The following is a 12,216-nucleotide window of genomic DNA, read 5'->3' on the forward strand; positions in this document are numbered from 1 at the left end:
CCCCCTCCAGCGCCGCCGCCTGTCGGTAGGGACACAGACGGGTCATAGTTATAGGGACATGTTGGTGGACAGACTATGCAACATCAACTCTCTTTTACATGGTTGATCATCATGTCATTTTGGGGATTAAAAAGAATATGGCTATAGACAACATAGGACAACATTTGGGGGACAACAACATGAGGACAACATGAAGACAACATGCGGACAACATGAGGACAACATGAGAGCAACATGAAGACAACATGAGAGCAACTTGAGGACAACATGAAGACAAACATTGAGGACACTGAGACAACATGAAGACAACATGGAGCAACATGAAGACAACATGAAGACAACCATGAGAGCAACATGAGGACAACATGAAGACAACATGAAACAACATGAGAGCACCATGAGGACACATGAAACAACATGAGGACAACATGAGACACAACATGAAGCCGGACTGAAGCACATGAGGACAACATGAGGACAACATGAAGACAACATGAAACAACATGAGAACAACATGAGGACAACATGAGGCAACATGAAGAAAATATGAGAGCAACATGAAGACAACATGAGAGCAACATGAGGACAACATGAAGACAACATGAGGACAACATGAGACAACATGAAGACAACATAGAGCAACATGAAGACACATGAGAGCAACATGAGGACAACATGAAGACAACATGAGGACAACATGAAGACAACATGAAGACAACATGAGAGCACATGAGGACAACATGAAGACAACATGAGGACAACATGAAGACAACATGAAGACAACATGAGGACAACATGAGGGCAACATGAAGAAAATATGAGAGCAACATGAAGACAACATGAAGACAACATGAAGACAACATGAGGACAACATGAGGACAACATGAAGAAAATATGAGAGCAACATGAAGACAACATGAGAGCAACATGAGGACAACATGAAGACAACATGAGGACAACATGAGGGCAACATGAAGACAACATGAGGACAACATGAAGACAACATGAGGACAACATGGGGACAACATGAAGACAACATGAGAGCAACATGAAGACAACATGAGGACAACATGAAGACAACATGAAGACAACATGAGGACAACATGGGGACAACATGAAGACAACATGAAGACAACATGAGGGCAACATGAAAACAACATGAGAGCAACATGAGAGCAACATGAAGACAACATGAAGACAACATGAAGACAACATGAGGACAACATGAGGACAACATGAGAGCAACATAAAGACAACATGAAGACAACACGAGGACAACATGAAGACAACATGAGGACAACATGAGAGCAACATAAAGACAACATGAGGACAACATGAAGACAACATGAGGACAACATGAGGACAACATGAGGACAACATGAGAGCAACATGAAGACAACATGAGGACAACATGAGGGCAACATGAAGACAACATGAGAGCAACATGAAGACAACATGAGAGCAACATGAGGACGACATGAGGACGACATGAGGACAACATGAGGACAACATGAGGACAACATGAGAGCAACATGAGAGCAACATGAAGACAACATGAGGACGACATGAGGGCCTCTGTCTGTCTGACAGAGAGACAGACAGACAGAGAGAGAGAGACAGACAGATCTCTATGATGTTACTGAATATAGTTTCCTGTATTTTGCTGTTACTATATTGTGTATATATTCAGATCCAGCTCTACTTCTTTACAGTAATTATTATTCCCAATGATCTCAGATCCAGGAAATGAAGCGTTGGACGCTTAAATGTTTTGGGGGACCCCGGGGACCCCCCCTCCCCTCCCAGACCTACGCCCTCGGTATAGGTGTGTAGCCTACCTCCTCCTGCTGTTTGTTATCATGGAGAGTTTTCATGGCAGCATGGTGCACAGAGTGCTTCACAAATCCGCAGCCGAGCCTCCGCCACAACGGAGACAAAAGAGACTTCCTGGGGGGGGCCGAGGCAGCTTTCGGGCGGCAGCAGGAGCAGTGAGCGCGGCCGCGGAGGCATCCTCTTCTCCTGCGACACTCGGTGCACAAAGAGACCCAGCCAGGCGGCTACACATCCGGGTTTAATCCCAGACCAGAGTCCTTCTGCGGCGGCCTCATCACAACAACAACGCGCCGTCCTCTGGAGCTCTCCCCCCGGGTTTTAGGAGCTCTCTCCCCGGGTATCTGCAGGTCTCTCCCCGGGTCTCTGGAGGTCTCTCCCCGGGTCTCTGGAGGTCTCTCCCCGGGTGTAGCGCTGTGATTCTGGGGGCTTTCCGAGCCGCTCTGTGTCTTCCTGGGAGCGGGGAGTGGATGTGAGGCGGCCGCTCACACTGCGTCAGATCCATGAACACTCCTCCCTCTTTCTCCTCCCTTTCTCCTCCCTTTCTCCTAGCCCCCCCCCCCCCTTATCCCTAGTCTCTACACTGTGCATTAACCTTCATCCTGTAGCCTATATCTGTACATTGCACAGAGCTTTCTGTATATTCTTTGGGAATTCTGCACTCAACCCATTCTGCCTCTTTTCTTCTTTTGCAAGTTATTTTGTATGTACAAGTGTAACTTACTCACCTTTCCCTCCCTCCCCCTTTCTCTCTCTCCCTCTCTCTCGGTTGATAAAACGGATCCTTTTACGGGGACGACAGTTAAGTTGGGAGGAAGCGCTTTTCCTTGGGGAAAGTATTTAATATTATTATTATTATTATATTATTATTATATTATATTATATTAGCCAAGATTTAGCATCATTTTGCGTAACGTCCGGCCTGTGTCTGTATCCCTTTTAGCCACAACCCTCCCTCCCTCTCTTCTCCCCCCCCCCTCCCAATAATCTAATAAACATGAGAACGTGAACTCCCGAGGAGGTGATGATTAATGATGACGTGAGGGTAAATACTCAGACGGAGGACTCGGTCTCCCTCTGCAGGACGGGACGGGACAGGACCACAAATACTTAGAACTCACTACTTATGCCCCTGTATTTTAACATAGGGGGTGTATACTTATGCCCCCTGTATTTTAACATAGGGGGGTGTATACTTATGCCCCTGTATTTTAACATAGGGGGGTGTATACTTATGCCCCCTGTATTTTAACATAGGGGGGTGTATACTTATGCCCCCTGTATTTTAACATAGGGGGGTGTATACTTATGCCCCTGTATTTTAACATAGGGGGGTGTATACTTATGCCCCTGTATTTTAACATAGGGGGGTGTATACTTATGCCCCTGTATTTTAACATAGGGGGGTGTATACTTATGCCCCTGTATTTTAACATGGAGGGGGTATTTTTCTGTTTTGTCATTCTTTTGCAGACATTAAGCTTTTGTTATTTTTGTGACTTTTTTCAGAGTTCTTTTACCTTCTTTGTGTTTTAAAGGCCATGACATGAAGTAAAACACCCATCTTCAGTAAGAGAAGTGAACCGATCGTTTATTTTACTTGTGAAGACCGATTGTTTTACATTTCGGTTGAAACAAACCAATTTTCTGACATAAAACGTTGTGAAAATGGGTCAAATCTGACCCGAAGACCCCAGGAGTGCAAATAAAACTCAAGCGCTGCCGTTCAAAAAATATTAAGTTTTATTGATCTTTTTATATCCCTGCAGATTAAAGGTTTCACACTTCACATTTAAATATCTAAAAACGTGCAACACGAGGCTAAAATGTGCGACTTTATTGCCCAGAATCTCTAAAAACTGACGTAAACACAAACAACTTTAAAAATAAAGGCAGAATGTTAAATTACAGTCATCAAATCTCTGAGGCGCAGCGAACGCATCATCACGTAAAAGGCTTCAGAGCATGTCATCCTCGCTGACCTGGGGGGGGGGGGGGGGGGGGGGGGGAGGGGGACCACGCTGGGAATCTCTCAAAACTACTTCCTCTGCTGCAGGACCTGTTGGGGGGGGGTATGTCTGTGTGTGTCAGCATGTGTGTTCTGTGCGTGCGTCTCTTTGTGGGTCTCTGTGTGCTCGTGTGTGTGTGCGTCTGTCTCTATGTGTGTGCGTGCGTGCGTGTCAGTGTGTGTGTGTGTGTGTGTGTGTGCGTGTGCGTCAGCATGTGTGTTTAAGTGTGTGTGTGCGCGTGTGTCTGTCTGTGTGTGTGTGTGTGTGTGCGTCTGTGTGTGTGTGTGAGAAGTGACGTTCTGCATCATCGCTGTGAAAGAGAAACCAGAAGAACTCGGCGTTGGGGACCTGGAGACATCGGACCATGACGTCATCCTGATTAACGTGTGGATGACGTCCTGTAATGTCTCGTTATGTCCTCTCTGTCCCCCCGAGGACACAAGAAACCTTTTACAGTCTCACAATGGTTAATGATTAGGAAAGCACTAGGAGATTAATTTAAGAATTAATATCTAATCCATTCATCACTGGAACACTGGTTGGTTAGTCAGTTAGAGCAGGTGATGACCCACCTGTTACCTGTCCAGGTAACAGCCTGCAGGGTCACGCGGCCTTAACCCTGAGCAGCTGTCTGCAGGCGCGCTAACAACCTGCTGTGTGCACGCTCGCTGCCGATTGGCCGACTGTTTCACAACGTTCAGAGGAAACCATAGCAACACTGTGCACGCTGTTGTGAGACCCCGGTCCCGGTTCAGTAGTACGGGCCGGTGTTCTCGTAACCCGCGTAGCTCGGCCAATCGGGGAAGAGCCCGTGCGAGCAGGTGGGGCTGCCGTACCGCTCCAGATGAATCCCAAAGTCGGCGGGGGGGCGGCGGCCGGTCTTGGCCGAGGCCCAGACGATGCAGTAGTTGTCCCCCTGGTTGCTGTCCCAGTACTCCCGCCCCCCCACGGCATAGCAGACGGCGAACTCCACGCGCTGGTGCGGCGCCAGCCGCTCGGGCAGCGCCACGCTGAAGGCGAAGGTGTCGCTGTGCATGCTGGGATACGCGTCCTTCATGTACTCGCAGTCCAGGTCGGCGTGGCTCTGCCAGCCGTCGGACGTCAGGCGCAGCGTCACGCGCTTCTCGAAGGACACGTTCCGGACTTTGACGGTCCCGGCCAGCACCTTCTCCTTCAGCACGCAGTGCTCCAGGCACACGTGGTCCGCCTCCAGGCGCTGGCGGAAGACCAGGTAGTCAGAGGACGGCTGGGCGAAGTCCAGCGCCAGGGCGCTGTCCTGCTGGGCTGCCAGGGACACGGCGGAGCACAGCATCGACTGCACGCTCTGGGGAATAGCGATGGGGTCGTCCAGCGGAGAGAAGAGCTTCACCCGGGTCAGGGACAGGCCGCGGTGGTCGGCAAACGTCACCTGCTTCTTGGCCAGGCTGCGTTAGGGAAGACAGACAAACAACATCATTTAATAATCAACATTATTTAATAATCAACATTAGACACGATTACTCGTTTTTGTTGCAATTAGTGAAATTTAAAAACAGTGAAAAACACCTTCAAATTGTTTTCACTTAATGCAAGACATAGACTCGGCCCAGGGCTTAGGCTCGGCCCAGGGCTTAGGCTTAACCCAGGGCTTAGGCTCGGCCCAAGGGTTAGACTCGGCCCAAGGGTTAGGCTCGGCCCAAGGGTTAGGCTCGGCCCTGGGCTTAGGCCCGGCCCAGGGCTTAGGCCCGGCCCAGGGCTTAGACCCGGCCCAGGGATTAGACTTTGTCATCCAGCTGCACAGTCACAATATACAGTTGAGTGCAATTTCATTGCAAGGCTCCAAAAAAGAAAAATAAGACGAGTAAAAACAGAAACCGTATGAATATAAATTATGTGCACTATAAAATGCAAAGAGACGTCTCCTGTTCAACAGCCAATAGAGACTCAGCTGGTGGAGTCTCCAGAGGCTGGTTTTAGGACGTACGTTGTTTTTTCATAGATTTCCTTTGTGTATAACTAATAATTAATTCATCATAGAGCATCTTATTCCGAGCTTCAACCATCACATGATCAATAAAGGCTCCATAGAGCTCATATTCCAGCTGATAGAGACATATCGAGCTATGATAAGAAAACAACAACGTTATCAACACATTGCTTGACGATGCAGATGAAGCTTGTCTTTTATTGTCCCCCCGGCACCGCTGAGACTCTTTTTTGAGACATGTCTCCATGAAGCCTTTTCCATTCATTATCCCTTATTTCAGATAAAAACCAGCTACAGGTAAATGTGTCTACAGACGAATGGACTGCACCGCCCTACTTCTTGGTTGTCATGGCATCCTTCGTGGAGGACGGGGGGGCGTCCTCAGTCTCCGTCTGGTCCACGGGGGGCGGAGGATCGAACCTCAGGCAGGGGTTCAGGGACGGAGGGAGCGTTGGAGTAGACCCCCGGTAGATGAACTCCTCCTGGACAGGAAGAGAGGTAGAGCCATGTCGATCGGCATCGTGGACGGAAAACTGAGGGGGGGGGGGAGAGAGAGAGAGCAGGGGGGGGGGAGAGAGAGAGAGGAGAGCAGGGGGGGGGGGGGGGGGGGGGGGGGGGAGGAGAGGGATAGAGAGAGAGATCAGCAGTCTGCAGGTTCTCTCAGCAGCTTGGAGCTAGAGCTAGTACTACAAAGTTCCCTGTTTTTAGGTATTTCTACTTTTTTGTTAAGTCCATAATTCCACATGTGTTCATTCCTAGTTCTGATGCTTCAGTGACAATCTACAATGGAAATAGTCCTGAAGATGAAGGAAACACATTGAATGAGAAAGTGGTCCAAGGTTCTGGCCCGTCCCCCTTGTCTATCAAACATGAACGACCAAGTGGAGCTGCTATGTGACAGAATCTGCAGCCTGAAGAGCTTAAAGATAGCGAGAGTGCATTCCTCAGCCTGGGTGCCACTGTGAATAGATCCCTCTGTCTGCTTTAAAATGAGGCTGGGGGGGTCTGGGGCCCCACTAAGGGTCTGGGGCCCCACTAACAACGTTGGACCCAGTGACCTCAGACTCTGGGAAGAAATCCAGTGCCACCTTATTGTGCCAATTTATCTTGATTCTTGATATTTAGCTATTTAAGATTGATTTATTCTGTGTGTCTGTAATTTCTCCACACACACACACACACACACACACACACACACACACACACACACACACACACACACACACACACACACACACACACACACACACACACCTGTAGGATGTCCATATACAAACTTAAAAATGCGCAATGACACGCAACGGCATACTTTATAATATAATGTCGGATATTCTGAATTGACATCTGTGTTTTCTTCTTCATATAAGTCTAATAAAAATGTATTTGACCGTAAACTGGTGCATAAACATGTCAGAGTTCAGGACATATGTCAGAATGCCCCCCCCCGGATAATGTTGACCGTCCAAGGATTCATATCCGGAACTCTGACATGATTATGCACCAGTTTACGGTCAAATACATTTTTATTAGACTTATATGAAGAAGAAAACACAGATGTCAATTCAGAATATCCGACATTATATTATAAAGTATAAGTATGTCGTTGCGTGTTTCTAAGGCTGCATCCGGACCCGGAGCGTCCTTTGTGTAGTATTCAGAGTATCACACGTATTAAATGTAGTTCTGATCCAGACCACTACCCGGGGAACAGAAGAGGAACGCGGTCCTGCTTCTCAATCCCAAACGGCAGCCCTCCTGTTGGCTTTCCGCCAGGAAAACCCGAAGTACGGCAGCTGACCCCTGACCCCCCCCCCTCCCCCACTAACCCAGTTGAATGACACCCGAGGCAGATACGCAATATCTAGCCCACATATGGGATCTATAGCCTAGATTTCTAACTGGCGACAAGTAGCCTAGTCCCACTGGGGTCTACGGGGGTCTGCTTCCGCCAGCCGGTTGCCACTGAGGGGGGGGGGTGACAGTCGGAGGATCTCGGCCCTGCAGAAAACTCCACCTGAATGAAACAACCGAGGAGCAGGGACTCACCTGGAGGAGGTCGGACCCCGAGGACAGGCGGTGGGATCCTGCAGGTAGTTGATCTTGCAGCGGCAGATCCTGGTTCTCCGTTCCCGGACTCTGCAGCTCTACAGCCGCGTTGAATCGTCATCCATGAGAGGGGGGGAGGGGACGGGTTTAATCTCCGTGCTGGTCGCGAGCCCTCCTCCTCCGTCCTCTCATTGGGACCGAACCCGCTGAACTCATCTGCGTGCGGCTGGCGTTTTCAGAAGCCGCACAAGGGCTTCACGTGAACACCTGTGCTCAGCCAATCAGAGAGCGATCTGGCGGAGTGATCGGCATGGCAACGGGGGGGGGGCGTGACTCGGAATGCACCCCTCTGTCATGAATGGATGTATGGCGGCTCAGTGGGGTCAGACATGTGGGGCTGGCGCTAGCAGAGAGTGAGCAGGAGATGGTCTACTACCTGGACTAGATAGATCTCCACTACCTGGTCTAGATAGATCTCCACTACCTGGTCTAGATAGATCTCTACTACCTGGTCTAGATAGATCTGCACTACCTGGTCTAGATAGATCTCCACTACCTGGTCTAGATAGATCTCCACTACCTGGTCTAGATGGATCTGCACCAGACTCCATGCTAATAATCACCAGTTTATCATCGTTAAACACACTTCATTCAAAGAGGACAGACATGTTATGATACCAGATACACTCTGGGAATGTATATGTATGTATGTATGTATGTATGTATGTATGTATGTATGTATGTATATGTATGTATGTATGTACTGTATGTACTGTATGTATGTTATTTATGTGTGTATGTATGTATGTATGTATGTATGTATGTATGTATGTATGTATGTATGTATGTATGTATGTATTTATGTGTGTGTGTATGTATGTATGTATGTATTTATGTGTGTGTGTATGTATGTATGTATGTATGTATGTATGTATGTATGTATTTATGTGTGTGTGTATGTATGTACTGTATGTATGTATGTATGTATGTATTTATGGTGTGTATGTATGTACTGTATGTATGTATTTATGTGTGTATGTATGTACTGTATGTATGTATGTACTGTATGTATGTATGTACTGTATGTATGTATTTATGTGTGTGTGTATGTATGTATGTACTGTATGTATGTATGTACTGTATGTATGTATGTACTGTATGTATGTATTTATGTGTGTGTGTATGTATGTATGTACTGTATGTATGTATGTACTGTATGTATGTATTTATGTGTGTGTGTATGTATGTATGTACTGTATGTATGTATGTACTGTATGTATGTATTTATGTGTGTGTGTATGTATGTATGTACTGTATGTATGTATGTACTGTATGTATGTACTGTATGTATGTGTATGTTTGTATGTATGACTGTCTTTTGTCTGTCTGTCTGTTCCTTTTATGTAATATGTGGTAGTCAGTATGTGTGTACGTATGTATTTATGTGTGTGTATGTATGTATTTATGTGTGTGTGTTTGTAACATGTTATCTGTAGTTTATCTCCATCTGGACCATGAGTCTATAAATAAAGTTATAAATACCTTTCTCCTGTTCCAACAACCACCAGCCTCTGGATGAATAAACCCAGAACACATGTAGAACCAGACCAGAGACATGGACCTAGACCTAGAAGACTTTAATGTCCCCGAGAGGCAGGTAGTACAGTCCAGGTATACTAGACACACAATCCCCAACACACTCAGTAGACAGAGTAGAGGACTGGATGGGACCACCCTAACAGGTCTGATGTCATAAATTAATAAAACTACTGCAAAGGAGACAGAGACAGGAACTAAGGCTCCTTGTGTAGCAGCATGATGACCCCCTGACATGAGAGGAGCTGGTTTCAGCTCTGAAGACTTGAAGGTGTGGGAGCTGGTCTCGGAGGAGTCCTTGGTCTTTGTCTGGGTTCCTAGTTTCCTCTTCAGGGGACAGAAAGACACAGTTCCCATAACTTTATCACTTATATCAGTTAAACCAATCAGTGGTGGCCATGAGTCCACGGGCCAATCACAGCGGGACATCCTGCTGTAAAGCTGTCCCCCCCTCCCCCCCCCTTCCTCCAGTCATTCTCTCACGGCACCCTGGGTCTTCTTCGTTGGTTCCTTGGTTCCTGTCTTCATGCTCCTTCACCTCACCCCCAGAGTCTGGACTCCATTGGGGGACAAGTCCCGGTTTCCCTAAACCCGTAAAACCATGTTTTACACGATGGAGTCTAATCTCCAAAGACCTGGTACGTTTCATATCGTCGTACGTTTCATATCGTCGTACGTTTCATATCGTCGTACGTTTCATATTGTCGTACATTTCATATCGTCGTACGTTTCATATCGTCGTACATTTCATATCGTCGTACGTTTCATATCGTCGTACGTTTCATATTGTTCACGTGTATGTTACTAATAAAGTCTCTCCTTGTGAATTATCATCACACGCAGCAACAAGTAATAACATGAGTGATAACGTGGAGTTAACCCAGTCTGGACCAGACAGAGCTACACACATAAAACCCGAGCCGTATGGCGCGGGGGGGGGCTTCTCGTACATTAGCCTGTATGTGACGGGATAAACACACTGGCTAACCAACGCCCCCCCCCCCTCCCCCCCAGGCCAGACACAGCTAACGTTAACCATTAGCTAATCTCCCATGATTCAATCTGACTGGATCATCAGTAACAATATCAATCAATCAATCAATCAATCAATCATGTATTCATATATCACTTTACAGCCACCCACAGGTATGCAACCTGCTTTACATAATAAAGTAACAACAGTAGAAATAACATCAAGTAAATAAGAAAAAGAAAAGCTGAAGATGTATTATTCCTATAATGTCCCCCAGTTTTCAACGTTTTGATATCAGAAATATTGGATTCTTTCAACCAAAATGCCCCAAAACCACATGGGTGCATGGATGTCTGTGCACGTGAAATTAAAGATTACTTTTATTAAAATTTGGGGTGTTTTATTCAATTTTATAAGCATGTTTAAAATGGTTTTAAAACAGTATCAGGACTGAACTTAATCCAGTCTGAGATCCACCCAACATCCTCGGATCTTAACTATTAGTCCAAATAATTCATGATTTCTGCTTTTTTTATTTTAAACTCATAAATTAGCATAATGTGAGCATGAGTTTAAACTGTAAATGTTACAGAAAGTGACAAAAACGGTTTAAAAAGTCTCCAAATCATAAAAAAAAGAGCCAAAAAGCTGCAAAAATTCAAATGCCCTTTCGACCTGGACGGACGAGTTGCTTGTTGACGCAGAGACAACAGCGAGGGTTAAAAGCCGCGCTGAATAAATAAGTTAGATCACGTTAAGGCTAAATTTAACACGAGCCAAGTGTGTTATAGGGCAGAGGTCAAAGAGCAGGAGGTCAGGAGGTCAGGTCAGGAGGTCAGGAGGTCAAGAGGTCATGGGCCGACCGCAGTGAGCAGGTAACATCTCAGCAGTCGCCATTTTAGACCATTTTAAGGGGGGCTGGAGCCCGCCTCAGCCCCCCCGGGGTGTTACCTGGCCGGGGTGGCAAGGAAGGTGTGGGGGGGGGGGGGGCAGACTCAAACACTGTGTGTTTCCAGAGGAGATTATTTAATTTCCAGTGGTCTGCAGTACACGGATAATTAAACAATTAAAAAAAACTTAAGGACAATAACACGTTAAACTAGTTAAACTAGCTCAACTGGTTAATGCTAACAAAAGGCAGGTGTTCCTAGCAGCCCCGCCTCCCCCCCCACTGTTTATATAGGGTGGTAAATTCCCAGCCCCTCCCATCCTGATGCAGGTGGAGCTCCTCCATAACCCTAACATCTAGATCTCAGTCCCCCCCCCCCGACCACAGGTCAGCGTTATTCACACCTTTCTTATATAATTACCAAAAACAACCAACACAAGCATCCCTATGAGAAAGAAACCCCTCGGCCCGGTGATGTCATCCATGACCACCCTGTTCCTACAAAACAGGAAGTGATTAGGCCCCCCCCCCCCCTTTCCCAAACAATTGTCCTGCCAGGTGGATCTGAACAAGGACCGAACAGTTGTAAGTATCAACACAGGAAGCTGTAAACCAGGTTAGTCTGGTAACCTGGTTTAATGGAAGTGAAACACCAAGAGACTAAGAGGTAGAATAAAAGCAACGAAAGGGTTAAAAAGCTGGAATGATTTTGGCTTCTGGCGACGGGAGGACACGCTGAGTTATCAGCTGATTGGTTAAATATTAGTTTAGATATGAACTGCTGTTATCCCATACACACACACACACACCCACACACACACACACACCACACATGCACATCTCTGTCCCTGACCAGCCTGGAAATAGCAGCGCTGGAAAGTAAATAAGTACATTTACTCCAGTACTG

The 12,216-nt window shown here is 46.8% G+C and overlaps 2 protein-coding genes across 2 annotated transcripts in view; both read right to left on the reverse strand.

Annotated features, from left to right (window-relative positions):
• The window catches only part of LOC116687056 (malignant fibrous histiocytoma-amplified sequence 1 homolog), a gene marked incomplete in the record, with an annotated part of 11,148 nt that extends 8,644 nt beyond the window's left edge, over positions 1-2,504 (reverse strand). The window contains 2 exon segments of the mRNA XM_032512143.1: positions 1-19; positions 1,839-2,504. Coding sequence (XP_032368034.1) covers positions 1-19; positions 1,839-1,874 — 55 coding nt within the window.
• Positions 2,505-3,559: 1,055 nt separating this feature from the next.
• ppp1r3b (protein phosphatase 1, regulatory subunit 3B) lies at positions 3,560-6,325 on the reverse strand. The gene is given in 3 exon segments (XM_032509987.1): positions 3,560-5,263; positions 6,142-6,289; positions 6,292-6,325. Coding segments are annotated over 3 exon segments (855 nt in total). The 3' UTR covers positions 3,560-4,590.
• Positions 6,326-12,216: the final 5,891 nt, after the last annotated feature.

Source organism: Etheostoma spectabile, chromosome 3, assembly GCF_008692095.1.
Source record: "Etheostoma spectabile isolate EspeVRDwgs_2016 chromosome 3, UIUC_Espe_1.0, whole genome shotgun sequence".
Lineage (NCBI taxonomy): Eukaryota > Metazoa > Chordata > Actinopteri > Perciformes > Percidae > Etheostoma > Etheostoma spectabile.